General features: G+C 42.9%; 3 protein-coding genes across 12 annotated transcripts in view; 1 reads left to right on the top strand and 2 right to left on the bottom strand.

Moving 5' to 3' along the window:
• LOC124020594 (serine/threonine-protein phosphatase with EF-hands 1-like) overlaps positions 1 to 14,141 on the bottom strand; it is a 31,875-nt gene extending 17,734 nt beyond the window's left edge. For 3 of the 9 annotated variants that reach the window (XR_006836103.1, XR_006836104.1, XM_046335828.1), the window contains exons 1-8: positions 13,820 to 14,134; positions 9,203 to 9,376; positions 8,623 to 8,658; positions 7,784 to 7,911; positions 7,594 to 7,654; positions 6,799 to 6,843; positions 4,193 to 4,362; positions 3,814 to 3,928 (exon numbers count right to left, since the gene is read on the bottom strand). Coding sequence is in view for 7 of the 9 variants with exons in the window: in XM_046335828.1 (XP_046191784.1) it covers positions 3,814 to 3,928; positions 4,193 to 4,362; positions 6,799 to 6,843; positions 7,594 to 7,654; positions 7,784 to 7,911; positions 8,623 to 8,658; positions 9,203 to 9,257 (610 nt within the window). In the remaining 2 variants the exon portion in view is untranslated. Of the gene's footprint in view, positions 1 to 3,813; positions 3,929 to 4,192; positions 4,363 to 6,798; positions 6,844 to 7,593; positions 7,655 to 7,783; positions 7,912 to 8,622; positions 8,659 to 9,202; positions 9,377 to 13,819 lie in introns of all 9 variants that reach the window. The other 6 variants (XM_046335831.1, XM_046335833.1, XM_046335832.1 and 3 more) reach the window with 3 other exon arrangements.
• A 159-nt stretch (positions 14,142 to 14,300) lies between these two features.
• On the bottom strand, positions 14,301 to 15,126 carry LOC124020597. Of its 2 annotated transcripts, none has more exons than XM_046335836.1 (2): positions 14,688 to 15,126; positions 14,301 to 14,558 (listed from the first exon to the last, which is right to left on the bottom strand). In XM_046335836.1, the coding sequence occupies exons 1-2, from the start codon at positions 14,880 to 14,882 to the stop codon at positions 14,358 to 14,360; spliced, it is 396 nt and encodes a 131-aa protein (XP_046191792.1). In that variant the 5' UTR covers positions 14,883 to 15,126; the 3' UTR covers positions 14,301 to 14,357. The 2 variants fall into 2 exon arrangements, with proteins under 2 accessions (XP_046191792.1, XP_046191793.1); XM_046335837.1 differs by having other exon boundaries at positions 14,784 to 14,943.
• A 296-nt stretch (positions 15,127 to 15,422) lies between these two features.
• The window catches only part of LOC124020596 (retinoschisin-like), a 13,942-nt gene continuing 11,864 nt past the window's right edge, over positions 15,423 to 17,500 (top strand). The window contains exons 1-3 of the mRNA XM_046335835.1: positions 15,423 to 15,593; positions 17,049 to 17,074; positions 17,315 to 17,438. Of these exons, the coding sequence (XP_046191791.1) occupies positions 15,536 to 15,593; positions 17,049 to 17,074; positions 17,315 to 17,438 (208 nt within the window). The 5' untranslated portion in view covers positions 15,423 to 15,535. The remainder of the gene's footprint in view (positions 15,594 to 17,048; positions 17,075 to 17,314; positions 17,439 to 17,500) is intronic.

Below are 17,500 nucleotides of genomic sequence, written 5' to 3'. Positions count from 1 at the left end.
ACCAACATGACTCTGGGTTAATTGGTTAACTGAGTGAATCAAACCAACATGACTCTGGGTTAATTGGTTAACTGAGTGAATCAAACCAACATGACTCTGGGTTAATTGGTTAACTGAGTGAATCAAACCAACATGACTCTGGGTTAATTGGTTAACTGAGTTAATCAAACCAACATGACTCTGGGTTAATTGGTTAACTGAGTGAATCAAACCAACATGACTCTGGGTTAATTGGTTAACTGAGTTAATCAAACCAACATGACTCTGGGTTAATTGGTTAACTGAGTGAATCAAACCAACATGACTCTGGGTTAATTGGTTAACTGAGTTAATCAAACCAACATGACTCTGGGTTAATTGGTTAACTGAGTGAATCAAACCAACATGACTCTGGGTTAATTGGTTAACTGAGTGAATCAAACCAACATGACTCTGGGTTAATTGGTTAACTGAGTTAATCAAACCAACATGACTCTGGGTTAATTGGTTAACTGAGTGAATCAAACCAACATGACTCTGGGTTAATTGGTTAACTGAGTGAATCAAACCAACATGACTCTGGGTTAATTGGTTAACTGAGTGAATCAAACCAACATGACTCTGGGTTAATTGGTTAACTGAGTGAATCAAACCAACATGACTCTGGGTTAATTGGTTAACTGAGTGAATCAAACCAACATGACTCTGGGTTAATTGGTTAACTGAGTGAATCAAACCAACATGACTCTGGGTTAATTGGTTAACTGAGTGAATCAACATGCTCTCTGACATTAAATGAGTCATTCATGTTCTGTGTGTTTAACATTAGTCTCAAGGATTCTTGAGTTTGATGAGATGCGACTCTGACTACAGGGAAGGAGGCCATTGAGGTGAAACAAAGTCTTTTCATTATGTATATAAACAACCGGGAGAAAGAGCTCTATTTTGGGAGCTGAGGGGCTGTTGTGTCCTGGATAGTCAGTGTTGTGTTATTGTGTCCTGGATAGTCAGTGTTGTGTTATTGTGTCCTAGATAGTCAGTGTTGTGTTATTGTGTCCTAGATAGTCAGTGTTGTGTTATTGTGTCCTAGATAGTCAGTGTTGTGTTATTGTGTCCTAGATAGTCAGTGTTGTGTTATTGTGTCCTAGATAGTCAGTGTTGTGTCCTAGATAGTCAGTGTTGTGTTATGGTGTACTACATAGGCAGTGTTGTGTTATGGTGTACTACATAGTCAGTGTTGTGTCCTAGACAGTCAGTGTTGTGTTATGGTGTACTACATAGTCAGTGTTGTGTCCTAGATAGTCAGTGTTGTGTCCTAGATAGTCAGTGTTGTGTCCTAGATAGTCAGTGTGGTGTCCTAGATAGTCAGTGTTGTGTCCTAGATAGTCAGTGTTGTGTCCTAGATAGTCAGTGTTGTGTCCTAGATAGTCAGTGTTGTGTTATGGTGTACTACATAGTCAGTGTTGTGTTATGGTGTACTACATAGTCAGTGTTGTGTTATGGTGTACTACATAGTGTTGTGTTATGGTGTACTACATAGTGTTGTGTTATGGTGTACTACATAGTCAGTGTTGTGTTATGGTGTACTACATAGTGTTGTGTTATGGTGTACTACATAGTCAGTGTTGTGTTATGGTGTACTACATAGTCAGTGTTGTGTCCTAGACAGTCAGTGTTGTGTTATGGTGTACTACATAGTGTTGTGTTATGGTGTACTACATAGTGTTGTGTTATGGTGTACTACATAGTGTTGTGTTATGGTGTACTACATAGTCAGTGTTGTGTTATGGTGTACTACATAGTCAGTGTTGTGTTATTGTGTACTAGATAGTCAGTGTTGTGTTATTGTGTCCTAGATAGTCAGTGTTGTGTCCTAGATAGTCAGTGTTGTGTTATGGTGTACTAGATAGTCAGTGTTGTGTTATTGTGTACTAGATAGTCAGTGTTGTGTTATTGTGTCCTAGATAGTCAGTGTTGTGTCCTAGACAGTCAGTGTTGTGTTATGGTGTACTACATAGTGTTGTGTTATGGTGTACTACATAGTGTTGTGTTATGGTGTACTACATAGTGTTGTGTTATGGTGTACTACATAGTCAGTGTTGTGTTATGGTGTACTACATAGTCAGTGTTGTGTTATGGTGTACTACATAGTCAGTGTTGTGTTATGGTGTACTACATAGTCAGTGTTGTGTTATGGTGTACTACATAGTCAGTGTTGTGTTATGGTGTACTAGATAGTCAGTGTTGTGTTATTGTGTTCTAGATAGTCAGTGTTGTGTTATTGTGTCCTAGATAGTCAGTGTTGTGTCCTAGACAGTCAGTGTTGTGTTATGGTGTACTACATAGTCAGTGTTGTGTTATTGTGTCCTAGATAGTTAGTGTTGTGTACTAGACAGTCAGTGTTGTGTTATTGTGTCCTAGATAGACAGTGTTGTGTTATTGTGTCCTAGATAGTCAGTGTTGTGTTATTGTGTTCTAGATAGTCAGTGTTGTGTACTAGACAGTCAGTGTTGTGTTATTGTGTCCTAGATAGTCAGTGTTGTGTTATTGTGTACTAGATAGTCAGTGTTGTGTCCTAGACAGTCAGTGTTGTGTTATTGTGTACTAGATAGTCAGTGTTGTGTCCTAGATAGTCAGTGTTGTGTCCTAGATTGTCAGTGTTGTGTTATTGTGTCCTAGATAGTCAGTGTTGTGTACTAGATAGTCAGTGTTGTGTACTAGATAGTCAGTGTTGTGTACTAGATAGTCAGTGTTGTGTTATTGTGTCCTAGACAGTCAGTGTTGTGTCCTAGACAGTCAGTGTTGTGTCCTAGACAGTCAGTGTTGTGTCCTAGACAGTCAGTGTTGTGTCCTAGATAGTCAGTGTTGTGTCCTAGACAGTCAGTGTTGTGTTATTGTGTCCTAGATAGTCAGTGTTGTGTTATTGTGTCCTAGATAGTCAGTGTTGTGTTATTGTGTCCTAGATAGTCAGTGTTGTGTCCTAGACAGTCAGTGTTGTGTTATTGTGTCCTAGATAGTCAGTGTTGTGTCCTAGACAGTCAGTGTTGTGTTATTGTGTCCTAGATAGTCAGTGTTGTGTCCTAGATAGTCAGTGTTGTGTCCTAGATAGTCAGTGTTGTGTTATTGTGTCCTAGATAGTCAGTGTTGTGTACTAGATAGTCAGTGTTGTGTTATTGTGTCCTAGATAGTCAGTGTTGTGTTATTGTGTCCTAGACAGTCAGCCTGTGTTATTGTGTACCAGACAGTCAGCCTGTGTTATTGTGTACCAGACAGTCAGCCTGTGTTATTGTGTACCAGACAGTCAGCCTGCGTTATTGTGTCCTAGACAGTCAGCCTGTGTTATTGTGTACCAGACAGTCAGCCTGTGTTATTGTGTCCTAGACAGTCAGCCTGTGTTATTGTGTACCAGACAGTCAGCCTGTGTTATTGTGTCCTAGACAGTCAGCCTGCGTTATTGTGTCCTAGACAGTCAGCCTGTGTTATTGTGTACCAGACAGTCAGCCTGCGTTATTGTGTCCTAGACAGTCAGCCTGTGTTATTGTGTCCTAGACAGTCAACTTGACATCTGGATACTCACGTCTTCCCCCAAAAAGCTAGGCCTTTAGATGAAATTAACCAACAAGTACAAGACAGTACATACATAGTTAGCAGTACTGAACACAATATTAGACAACATAGTTAGCAGTACTGAACACAATATTGGACAACATAGTTAGCAGTACTGAACACAATATTGGGGTGGTGGATTAGTTTCCTTCATACAGTGTAAAGTGCTTTGATCATCTGGAAAAGCTCTATATCAATCGAAACACTAAAAATGTATCAACAACCTACCACATATTGTGATCTCCTTGGCGTAGGGTGTGGACAGGTGAATGACGTTTGGCATCTGTTTCAGGAGCTTCTTAGTCTGGTGTAACAACTGCAGCATGTATCTGCCATGGAGAGGCTGAAAGAAGAGGAACCAGCAGGTAGGACTATAGGTTATTGATCTGTTATTATTCATTAAGCTGTCATACTGGCCACAACAGCTCCTGTACTCCCTGGGCACATATTCAGAAAGCAGTCCTGATCTAGGATCAGTGTGTGCCTTTTAGATCATAATGAGTATGATTATATGGACACAGTGAAGTTGATCCTTGACCAGCTTTAAGAATACTGGTCCTGTAGCACACAGTGGGGGAAATACAGTTTGAATTGAATGGTACGGTACCCGTTGTTCTTTGAATGCAGAAAGCAGGGCGTTGGTGTGAGAGACGGTGAGGGGGAAGGTGAGGTGAGGACCGCTGTAGGACTCAGGAACAGTGATCTGTTCATACATGGTCTGTCTCTCTCTGTCTGACCACGGGTCAACCACTGGGTCCAGCAGGTGGGAGATCAGATCTGACAACATGGAGGATGGAACACACAGGTTTAATAGAATAGAACACACGGGTTTAATAGAATAGAAGACACGGGGTTACTAGAATAGAACACACGGGGTTACTAGAATAGAACACACGGGGTTACTAGAATAGAACACACGGGGTTACTAGAAGAGAACACACGGGGTTACTAGAATAGAACACACGGGGTTACTAGAATAGAACACACAGGGTTACTAGAATAGAACACACGGGGTTACTAGAAGAGAACACACGGGGTTACTAGAAGAGAACACACGGGGTTACTAGAATAGAACACACGGGGTTACTAGAATAGAAACACGGGGTTACTAGAAGAGTGGGGGGAAGAGAACACACGGGGTTACTAGAATAGAACACACGGGGTTACTAGAAGAGAACACACGGGGTTATAGAGAACACACGGGGTTACTAGAAGAGAACACAGGGTTACTAGAAGAGAACACACGGGGTTACTAGAACACGGGGTTACTAGAAGAGAACACACGGGGTTTACGGGGTTATAGAATAGAGAACACACGGGGTTACTAGAAGAGAACACAGGGTTTAGAAGAGAACACACGGGCTTACTAGAATAGAACACACGGGGTTACTAGAATAGAACACACGGGGTTAATAGAATAGAACACACGGGGTAGAATACGGGGTTATAGAATAGAACACACGGAGTTACTAGAATAGAACACACAGGGTTACTAGAATAGAACACACAGGGTTACTAGAATAGAACACACAGGGTTAATAGTATAGAACACACAGGGTTAATAGAAGAGAACACACAGGGTTAATAGAATAGAACACACAGGGTTAATAGAATAGAACATAGGGTTAATAGAACACACAGGGTTAATAGTATAGAACACACAGGGTTACTAATAGAACACACAGGGTTAATAGAATAGAACACACAGGGTTAATAGAACACACAGGGTTAATAGAATAGAACACACAGGGTTAATAGAATAGAACACACAGGGTTAATAGAATAGAACACACAGGGTTAATAGAATAGAACACACAGGGTTAATAGAACAGAACACACAGGGTTAATAGAATAGAACACACAGGGTTAATAGAATAGAACACACAGGGTTAATAGAACAGAACACACAGGGTTAATAGAATAGAACACACAGGGTTAATAGAACACACAGGGTTAATAATAGAACACACAGGGTTAATAGAATAGAACACACAGGGTTAATAGAATAGAACACACAGGGTAGTATAGAACACACAGGGTTAATAATAGAAACACAGGGTTAATAGTATAGAACACACAGGGTTAATAGTATAGAACACACAGGGTTAATAATAGAACACACAGGGTTAATAGACGGGGTTAATAGAACACACAGGGTTAATAGTATAGAACACACAGGGTTAATAGAATAGAACACACAGGGTTAATAGTATAGAACACACAGGGTTAATAGAATAGAACACACAGGGTTAATAGTATAGAACACACAGGGTTAATAGTATAGAACACACAGGGTTAATAGTATAGAACACAGGGTTAATAGAATAGAACACACAGGGTTAATAGTATAGAACACACAGGGTTAATAGAATAGAACACACAGGGTTAATAGAATAGAACACACGGGGTTAATAGAATAGAACACACGGGGTTAATAGAATAGAACACACAGGGTTAATAGTATAGAACACACAGGGTTACTAGTATAGAACACACAGGGTTAATAGAATAGAACACACAGGGTTAATAGAATAGAACACACAGGGTTAATAGAATAGAACACACAGGGTTAATAGAATAGAACACACAGGGTTAATAGAATAGAACACACAGGGTTAATAGAATAGAACACACAGGGTTAATAGAACACACAGGGTTAATAGTATAGAACACACAGGGTTAATAGAATAGAACACACAGGGTTAATAGTATAGAACACACAGGGTTAATAGAATAGAACACACAGGGTTAATAGTATAGAACACACAGGGTTAATAGTATAGAACACACAGGGTTAATAGAATAGAACACACAGGGTTAATACAGGGTTAATAGAATAGAACACACAGGGTTAATAGAATAGAACACACAGGGTTAATAGTATAGAACACACAGGGTTTAATAGAACACACAGGGTTAATAGTATAGAACACACGGGGTTAATAGAACACACAGGGTTAATAGTATAGAACACACAGGGTTAATAGTATAGAACACACAGGGTTAATAGAATAGAACACACGGGGTTAATAGAATAGAACACACGGGGTTAATAGAATAGAACACACAGGGTTAATAGTATAGAACACACAGGGTTAATAGAATAGAACACACGGGGTTAATAGTATAGAACACACGGGGTTAATAGTATAGAGTTGGGGGTTTCAGTAACTTCCAGTAACTTTCCCCAAATCCCCCGGTATTCCTGCTTACTGCCTCCTGATTCCTGGAATCTTCCAACCGGGATTTCTGGAAAACCTGGGAATTTTAGGTAGGTTACCGGAATTTAACAACTCTAAATAGAGTAGAATCAAACTGAATAGAATCAAATAAAATAGAACTTTATTAACACACTAAAACAGGATGTCAAACACATTTGTACATGTTCAGGACATCTCCGTTTACTCTTCTGGAATAGCCTGCTACTGTAGGTTAACGTCCAGCCATAGACACTCCTTTATGGAGACAAACAGGCAGGACATCATCATCAGATGTTGTTATTGAAGAGGACAGCAGACACACCTCTCTCAGACCCTATCTGTGGAGTGGTCGCGTCTGTCTTCAGAGCACGTCTCTAAACAACCAGTCAGTTTATCATATCCACTCTGATCCAAACCCACAGAGATCACCTATACTGTATCTACTGTAATGAAAAGCACAACAAGATGGTCTGAGCATCATCTCCTGTTTTCTTCAACACTAAAGGCCCTGGCTGGCTAATGATCTGCAGCAACGTGTTGGTCTGTACGTGTACAGGCAGGCCCCAGCTGTGGCAGCAGCAGTCACCAGAACACAATATCCCACATTACCACAGCAGAGGAAAACACAAGAGCATGCGGATGCGGTTGCTAAGCAACATCTTCACCATAATATGTTTTAGGCAAAGGCTATTAATGGATCGGGACGTTTTTTTGTTCAGTCTATAAATAATTATGGGCATTCCATTTTTTTGTGCTAGGAACTGACAGTCCAACAATTTTCCTGAAAACATAAGAAAATGTTAGTTACCTGGGCCATTCCCGTTGAGTTGAGTGAAGTTGTCCAGCATGAAACTGAAGAAACTGGAGAGCTGAGGAAGATTGAAACATAGTCAGTTGTATTTCATATGGCCAACTACTAAGAGACTGTGTTGGCCTGCAGGGCTAAAGCCGAGGCCTCTTCAGGTCTCAGACAACCACCTGAGATCCATCTCCATTACCTGTAGCTGGTCCTGCTCCCCAGCATACTCTATAGACTGGAAGATGTTCCAGGTGTATCGCTGTCTCATCTCTAACCTGGCGATGTAACGTCTGTACCAACGCTGGATCAGGATGGCTGCCTTCATAGCTGAGAGGACGAGATGGAAGACCAGATAAAACAACAGTTTAATAACGTTGCTGTTGAATAACAGCCCCCTGCAGGTAGTTAGTGGTACTGAATAACATAACAGCCCCCTGCAGGTAGTTTGTGGTACTGAATAACATAACAGCCCCCTGCAGGTAGTTAGTGGTACTGAATAACATAACAGCCCCCTGCAGGTAGTTAGTGGTACTGAATAAAATAACAGTTTAATAACGTTGCTGTTTTATAACAGCCCCCTGCAGGTAGTTAGTGGTACTGAATATAATAACAGCCCCCTGCAGGTAGTTAGTGGTACTGAATAAAATAACATTTTAATAACAGCCCCCTGCAGGTAGTTAGTGGTACTGAATAAAATAACAGTTTAATAACGTTGCTGTTTTATAACAGCCCCCTGCAGGTAGTTAGTGGTACTGAATACAATAACAGTTTAATAACAGCCCCCTGCAGGTAGTTAGTAGTACTGAATAAAATAACAGTTTAATAACAGCCCCCTGCAGGTAGTTAGTGGTACTGAATAAAATAACAGCCCCCTGCAGGTAGTTAGCGATATTTAAAACTAATGAAGCCACCGGATGACCATGGCCATTGACCAATAGGACACAATGATACAGTAAGGTTGACCAATAGGACACAATGATACAGTAAGGTTGACCAATAGGACTGACAATAGGGGTGACATGAGAGGAGGCCTCTTACCCAGTGCAGGGCTGGGAGTTTTCTTGGCCATCTGGTCTGTAGTGAGGAGTGATTAAATCAAATCATTTATAGTGAACCAGTTCAGAGGGAGAGGAAGAGAGAATTAACAACACACCAGGGAGGAAAGAGAGAAGCAGTAGAAAATCCCTTTGTAAGTCGCTCTGGATAAGAGCGTCTGCTAAATGACTTAAATGTAAATGTAAATGTAAATTCATTTAAAACAAGTTTGTCAGCTAAAAGAAGAAGTATAGAAACAAGGAAAAGAAAAGCAGAACATTTGACCAACATCTTGAGAAGATCCAACATCCTGTCGAAGGGAAAACTACACGATTTCTTCTAATTCATCAGCTGCCGACTGATAAACATACTGAATTCTCAAACATGTCAAAAGGTGCTCTATGATCAAACTGTATATTCACTGGATTCACAATCTACGAGATGTAGCCTGGTCCCAGATCTGTTTGTATTGTCTTGCCAACTACAGTTGTCTGCTATGCCAACCTTAACAGATCGGGGACCAGGCTACATGAGTCCTGGGGGAAGACAATCAGAGCCATCACTTGTCCCCAGTCGGTCTCACCTGTCGTCAGTCTCCTCCCTTTGTTGTCGGTGGTGACGGAGGTGCCACATCCCATAATGCTAGTCACTACAGGCGTCCAGCAGTCACTACAGTCGCCTCGTATATCTCACTGGTCATCCCCAAAGCCAACACCTCCTTTGGCCGCCTTTCCTTCCAGTTCTCTGCTGCCAGTGACTGGAACGAATTGCAAAAATCGCTGAAGCTGGAGACTTACATTTTCCTCACTAACTTTAAACATCAGCTATCTAACCGATCGCTGCAGCTGTACATAGTCCATCTGTAAATAGCCCACCCAATCTACCTACCTCATCCCCATAGTGTTTTTATTTACTTTGCTGCTCTTTTACACACCAGCATCACTACTTACACATCATCATCTGATCATCATCATCTGCTCATCTATCACTCCAGTGTTAATCTGCTAAATTGTAATTAATTTTCTACTGTGGCCTATTTATTGCCTTACCACCTCATGCTATTTGCACACACAATATATAGACTTTCTTTTTTTCCTATTGTGTTATTGACTGTACGCTTGTTTATTCCATGTGTAACTCTGTGTTGTTGTTTGTGTCGCACTGCTTTGCTTTATCTTGGCCAGGTTGCCGTTGTAAATGAGAACTTGTTCTCAACTGGCCTACCTGGTTAAATAAAAGGTGAGATGATAAAAAAAAAAAAAAACAGGCATCCAGCAATCACTACAAGCGTCCAGCAGTCACTACAGGCATCCAACAGTCACTACAGTCGTCCAACAGTCACTACAGGCGTCCAACAGTCACTACAGGCGTCCAACAGTCACTACAGGCGTCCAACAGTCACTACAGGCGTCCAACAGTCACTACAGGCGTCCAACAGTCACTACAGGCGTCCAACAGTCACTACAGGCGTCCAACAGTCACTACAGGCGTCCAGCAGGCACTACAGACGTCCAACAGTCACTACAGGCGTCCAACAGTCACTACAGGCGTCCAACAGTCACTACAGGCGTCCAGCAGTCACTACAGACGTCCAACAGTCACTACAGGCGTCCAGCAGTCACTACAGACGTCCAACAGTCACTACAGGCGTCCGGCAGTCACTACAGACGTCCAACAGTCACTACAGGCATCCAACAGTCACTACAGGCGTCCAACAGTCACTACAGACATCCAACAGTCACTACAGGCGTGGACTACAGGCGTCCAGCAGTCACTACAGGCGTCCAACAGTCACTACAGGCGTCCAGCACTCACTACAGGCGTCCAACAGTCACTACAGACGTCCAACAGTCACTACAGGCGTGGACTACAGGCGTCCAGCAGTCACTACTGGCGTCCAGCAGTCACTACAGGCGTCCAACAGTCACTACAGACGTGGACTACAGGCATCCAGCAGTCACTACTGGCGTCCAGCAGTCACTACAGGCGTCCAACAGTCACTACAGATGTCCAACAGTCACTACAGGCGTGGACTACAGGCGTCCAGCAGTCACTACAGGCGTCCAGCAGTCACTACAGGCGTCCAGCAGTCACTACAGGCATCCAGCAGTCACTACAAGCATCCAGCAGTCACAGGTCTCAGTGACCCAAGGGTTCTGTATTATGTAATATTATGTCTGTGGCCATTCTGTTAGGGGCAAGGCAGTATGTCTGTGGCCATTCTGTTAGGGGCAAGGCAGTATGTCTGTGGCCATTCTGTTAGGGGCAAGGCAGTATGTCTGTGGCCATTCTGTTAGGGCAAGGCAGTATGTCTGTGGACATTCTGTTAGGGGCAAGGCAGTATGTCTGTGGCCATTCTGTTAGGGGCAAGGCAGTATGTCTGTGGCCATTCTGTTAGGGGCAAGGCAGTATGTCTGTGGCCATTCTGTTAGGGGCAAGGCAGTATGTCTGTGAATGGAAACAGAGAGGGAGAGTCAGACAGGCAGACAGAGGACGAGAGAGAAAGAAAAGTTGCATACTCCTTGAATCCTCTCTCCTGAAAACCCATTGGATGAGAAAGCCAGCGGTCCCGCCCCTCTAACCTTCTCCTTCAATGGGTTCTTAGAAGGAGACGAGAGAGGAAGTGAAAAGTACACTACATGACCAAAATCACGGGCATTAATATAGAGTTGTCCCAGCTTTGCTGCTATAACAGCCTCCACTCTTCTGGGAAGGATTTCCACTAGATGTTGGAACATTGCTGCTATAACAGCCTCTTCTGGGAAGGTTTTCCACTAGATGTTGGAACATTGCTGCTATAACAGCCTCCACTCTTCTGGGAAGGTTTTCCACTAGATGTTGGAACATTGCTGCTATAACAACCTCCACTCTTCTGGGAAGGATTTCCACTAGATGTTGGAACATTACTGCTATAACAGCCTCCACTCTTCTGGGAAGGCTTTCCACTAGATGTTGGAACATTGCTGCTATAACAGCCTCCACTCTTCTGGGAAGGATTTCCACTAGATGTTGGAACATTGCTGCTATAACAACCTCCACTCTTCTGGGAAGGATTTCCACTAGATGTTGGAACATTGCTGCTATAACAACCTCCACTCTTCTGGGAAGGATTTCCACTAGATGTTGGAACATTGCTGCTATAACAACCTCCACTCTTCTGGGAAGGATTTCCACTAGATGTTGGAACATTGCTGCTATAACAACCTCCACTCTTCTGGGAAGGATTTCCACTAGATGTTGGAACATTGCTGCTATAACAACCTCCACTCTTCTGGGAAGGATTTCCACTAGATGTTGGAACATTGCTGCTATAACAACCTCCACTCTTCTGGGAAGGATTTCCACTAGATGTTGGAACATTGCTGCTATAACAACCTTCACTCTTCTGGGAAGGATTTCCACTAGATGTTGGAACATTGCTGCTATAACAGCCTCCACTCTTCTGGGAAGGATTTCCACTAGATGTTGGAACATTGCTGCTATAACAACCTCCACTCTTCTGGGAAGGTTTTCCACTAGATGTTGGAACATTGCTGCTATAACAACCTCTACTCTTCTGGGAAGGATTTCCACTAGATGTTGGAACATTGCTGCTATAACAGCCTCCAGTCTTCTGGGAAGGATTTCCACTAGATGTTGGAACATTGCTGAGGGGATTTGCTTCCATTCAGCCACAAGAGCATTAGTGAGGTTGGGCACTGATGTTGGGTGATTAGGCCTGGCTCGCAGTCGGCGCTCCAATTCATCCCAAATGTGTTAGATGATGTTGAGGTCAGGGCTCAAGTTCTTCCACACCGATCTCGACAAACCATTTCTGTATGGACCTCGCTTTGTGCATGGAGGCATTGTCATGCTGAAACAGGAAAGGGCCTTCCTCAAACTGTAGCCATCAAATTGGAAGCACAGAATCATCTAGAATGTCATTGTATGCTGCAGCGTTAATATTTTCCTTCACTGGAACTAAGGGGCCTAGCCCGAACCATGAAAAACAGCCCCAGACTATTATTCGTCCTCCACCAAACTTTACAGTTGCCACTATGCATTGGGGCAGGTGGCGTTCTCCTGGCATCCACCAAACCCAGATTAGTCCATCGGACTACCAGATGGTGAAGCGTGATTCATCAGTCCAGAGAACATGTTTCCACTGATCCAGAGTTCAATGGCAGCGAAGTTTACACCACTCCAGCTGACAGTTGGCATTGCGCATGGTGATCTTAGGCTTGTGTGCGGCTGCTCGGCCATGGAAACCCATTTCATGAAGCTCCCGACAAACAGTTATTGTGATGTTGCTTCTAGAGGCAGTTTGAAACACGAAAGTGAGCATTGCAACCGAGGACAGACTATTTTTACGCGCTACACACTGCAACACTTGGTGGTCCTGTTCTGTGAGCTTATGTGGTCTACCACTTCGTGGCTGAGCCGTTGTTGCTCTTAGATGTTTCCACTTCACAATAACAGCACTTAAAGTTGACTGGGAAGCTCTAGCAGGGCAGAAATGTGACGAACAGACTTGTTGGAAAGGTGGTATCCTATAACAGTACCACATTGAAAGTCACTGAGCTCTCCAGTAAGGCCATTATACTGCCCATGTTTGTCTATGGAGATTGCAAGGCTGGATGCTCGACCTAATGCACCCATCAGCAACAGATGTGGCTGAAATAGGCAAATCCAGTCATTTGAAGGGGTGTCCACATACTTTTGCATATTTTAGTGTATGCATTTGAGATCTTGAGATGTCGTAATTGAGGCTGTCCCTGCTGAAAAGCCTCTAGTTGAAGCCTAATTGATGTTCAGATGTGAATTGGTTAAAATCAGTAATGGGTTGCCATGGAGGCACATGTTTGATATAGCATGAAACAAAAAGTCCTTTGGGATCAACTATGAATAACCAACATCGCCTCGCTCTCAGCCTCTGTTACAATACCCCAGCAGCATCTCATTTGACAAACGGCTCTTGGTGGGGGAAAAACAAAAAAGGCGAAATACGCACATAATTGTGCTCTATTAAATTAAACATGTCGCATAAACTAACTCATCCTGCATGCGTCACTGTAGTATGCCCATTGATCTGCACGAGACAAACACCTGTTGCTGTTCACATGGAAAATCTGCAAAGGTGAATATAGTCATGCAATTACCTACACAGGATGCAACAGCTGATTCAGTGACCAATAGCCTATATTGCCAGTAAATGACTTACCCTGCGACAAGTCCAAGACTACCCAGCTCATCTAAGGAACACGCCTGTTCCTCCTGGACACCGGTTGGGTTAATAAAGATGTTTGGTTGTGCCGCAGCAGAGTCTACGCCAAAATGTGAGTCTTGTACGCTTCTGCTTCCGTAAGCAACACGCGTGTTTTGAGTGGGCGTCACGCACAGCGCGGAACATAAGGGTCCATTTGATTTCCGCTTTCCCCACGCGCCGGAGTTCGGCTATGGTTGACTGAGTTTGGCGCACATCTGCGCCCCTGACAAGACAAGCAAATGCATCAATTATGGCAATGCCTTTCCCCGCCCCTCGAAGTAATTGGACTGCCGTTAGAGGCGAGAGGTTGAGAGGTTGGACTGCCGTTAGAGGCGAGAGCATACCGCTTTAACGTTCAATTATACAGCCTTCAGGTGCGCAACTTGTTTTGAACATTTAGTGGTGCATTGATTTGTTGGAATGACAACACGATGAGTAAAAACAAGACATCTTTATTAAATATACATAAAATTAAAAGCGTTCATAAGAGCATTCAGGCGCCCGGTTGCCTGGCATGTTTTCTCCCTTGTCTCAGCCGTGCCATGGCAGTGTGGACCTCTAGTTGGGTGATGACTTTCCTCCTGTTGAGCCGTGACAGGCGGGCGGCCTCGGAGCCGACCAGACGGACCAGCACCCTCCGCGGGCAGGTAGACTCGTTCACCAATAAACGGTCCATGATGGGGATGCAGTCACCCTGTAATATATATATATTTTAAAGCAGTCCTGCAAGATTCTGCTCCAAACCTAAATCTAACGAATCTAATAATTAGCTTGTTGATAACATTTCATCAGGTTAGTTACAGAGGTTGGATAGAATACCTACAGCAGGGTAGCGCTCCAGGAATAGGGTTGGCGAGCCCTGAGACATTAATTTACAAATAGGTTTAAGTAATGCCAAATGTGGCCCATTATTTCCAACCTCTCTCCGGATCTTGTAGATGAAGGTGGAGTAGGCCTTGTTTTTCCTCTTGTGCTCTCTGAAGGGTTTCTTCGTTGTTCTGCTAACAAATACCTTCATTGTGTTTTTCCTTTGGATAGTCTTATAATATGTTACACTTACAATGACCTTTTTATAGGCCTATGACGCCCACTTTGGTGTTATGAAGATTGAATTCAGCCTTGGGCAATTTATCTATGGTGCGCACCTGTGCTGTTCACGCCTGGCTGGGTCACTTTTAGTTCCAGCATTTTGAAACGTTTGACACGTTAACCCACCTGACCAATCAGATAACCTATTTATCTTTATAAATAAAAATGGTACTTCCTGGTCGGAAAATAATGAAAACCTTATCCAGAAAGTCTGGGGTTTGTTGTTAAGTCGAACCCACACACACTATTCCCCTTATTCTGCAAATAAATCATTTCCTAAAATAGACAACCCCATATGCCTTGAATACACCTTCTGCTCCGTGATATGGGTGACAGGGTGTAGCAGCTGGGCCCCTTCAGGGGATCCAGCCATTAGGACCCTGCTCTGGTACATTACACATTGCATTACTGTTTCCTCATTGCATTTTCCCAACTGGCCCTCAACAGATGAGGGAGGGACTTTGTGAGGAGATAAAGGGTATTACTGGCCATTAGTGTCCTGTGGATTATCCTAATCCAGCCCTCGTGCTGTCAGAGTGGCTACAGTAGAGTGCTTCAGTGTGGTCCTGTCACTGTGTAGGCATGAAGATGGAATCCCATGGACAGTGTGTTCTGTTGGCCCTCCTGCTTGTGTCTAACGGTATGTTTGTCTCTTCTTTGCCTTTGTCTTCCCTCATTATGTCCGTGTGTCTCTGGATGGTGAGCTTGATCAAAGCATGACCTCAGACTATAGGCTTTTCTAGAGTGGTGGGTTGAATGGTTGTACAGCTTTACTACACACTGTCTAATGTTTTCACATATCGGTTGATTGGTGTTGGATTGAATACTGAAGGAAACATATTGGTGTTGGATTGAATACTGAAGGAAACATATTGGTGTTGGATTGAATACTGAAGGAAACATATTGGTGTTGGATTGAATACTGAAGGAAACATATTGGTGTTGGATTGAATACTGAAAGAAACATATTGGTGTTGGATTGAATACTGAAGGAAACATATTGGTGTTGGATTGAATACTGAAGGAAACATATTGGTGTTGGATTGAATACTGAAGGAAACATATTGGTGTTGGATTGAATACTGAAGGAAACATATTGGTGTTGGATTGAATACTGAAGGAAACATATTGGTGTTGGATTGAATACTGAAGGAAACATATTGGTGTTGGATTGAATACTGAAAGAAACATATTGGTGTTGGATTGAATACTGAAGGAAACATATTGGTGTTGGATTGAATACTGAAGGAAACATATTGGTGTTGGATTGAATACTGAAGGAAACATATTGGTGTTGGATTGAATACTGAAGGAAACATATTGGTGTTGGATTGAATACTGAAGGAAACATATTGGTGTTGGATTGAATACTGAAGGAAACATATTGGTGTTGGATTGAATACTGAAGGAAACATATTGGTGTTGGATTGAATACTGAAAGAAACATATTGGTGTTGGATTGAATACTGAAGGAAACATATTGGTGTTGGATTGAATACTGAAAGAAACATATTGGTGTTGGATTGAATACTGAAGGAAACATATTGGTGTTGGATTGAATACTGATTGGGCTCCCGAGTGACGCAGCAGTTTTAAGACACTGCATCTAGAGGCCTCACTACAGACCCTGGTTTGATTCCAGGCTGCATCACAACCAGCTGTGATTGGGAGTCCATTAGGGCAGCTCACAATTGGCCCAGCGTCGCCCAGGTTAGGGTTTGACCGTCATTGAAAATAATTATTTGTTCTTAACTGACTTGCCTAGTTAAATAAAACATAAATAAAACAATTGGTATTGGATTGAATACTGAAAGAAAGAAATGTGTTTTTTTTTAGGTATTTTTGTTATAAATAGGTTAATTGTTGTAGTTTTACTGTGGCAGTTGTGTGTCTGGTTTCCCAATTTTCAAATCCCTCACCAGACGACATGCTTCTCTAAATAATATGCAGATTATTTGTGGTCTAATAGTCAGACTGTGGAATGGACAGACTGTCCATGTTTAGAATATGAGAGACTTGTTTTGGTTGGAAAGTGTTTCTGTCTTTAACATCTAATGTTCTGTCTCTGTGCTGCGCTGGGGGTCTGTCTCAACAGTTCTAATCCGTGTACACGCCCAGGAGGTAGGTGGAATCAAATCTAGTGATTGATCATCAAACATATTGATAATGTAATGTGTGTGTGAATTGACTGATGTCCTCCAACCTAAGGCAGAGGTCTTCTCCAGCTCCTGTTCTGCAGAGCCTCTGGATGGCCCTGCTTTACTTCACACCCAGCTGCAAGTAGTTCTCCAGGAGCTGAGTTGAAGAACCCTGCCCTGGCCTGAGAGACTCATGTTCCATCTCTCCCTCTCTGTGTTTCAGGGGGAGGAGGTGACTGAGACATGGACAGGACGAGCCTGTAAGTGTGACTGTGAGGGGGCAGAATCACCAACCCAGTTCACTTCCCTCTCCCCCACCCCACCACGTGTCATGGAGTGCATGCCAGGTAAAGACCAAGCCTTCTGTCTGTCTCTGTCTCTGTCTCTGTCTGTCTCTCTCTGTCTGTCT

This window comes from Oncorhynchus gorbuscha, unplaced genomic scaffold (assembly GCF_021184085.1).
Source record: "Oncorhynchus gorbuscha isolate QuinsamMale2020 ecotype Even-year unplaced genomic scaffold, OgorEven_v1.0 Un_scaffold_861, whole genome shotgun sequence".
Lineage (NCBI taxonomy): Eukaryota > Metazoa > Chordata > Actinopteri > Salmoniformes > Salmonidae > Oncorhynchus > Oncorhynchus gorbuscha.
The sequence above is the reverse complement of the archived record's forward strand: the minus strand, read 5'-3'. Positions and strand labels throughout refer to the sequence as shown.

Bases quoted from the DNA above. Each gene is read 5' to 3' on its own strand.
- LOC124020597 (XM_046335836.1), bottom strand. From the start codon at position 14,882: ATGAAGGTATTTGTTAGCAGAACAACGAAGAAACCCTTCAGAGAGCAC. The intron at 14,559-14,687 runs GTAGGTATTCTA...TATATATTACAG, and splicing joins TCCTGGAGCGCTACCCTGCT to GGTGACTGCATCCCCATCAT.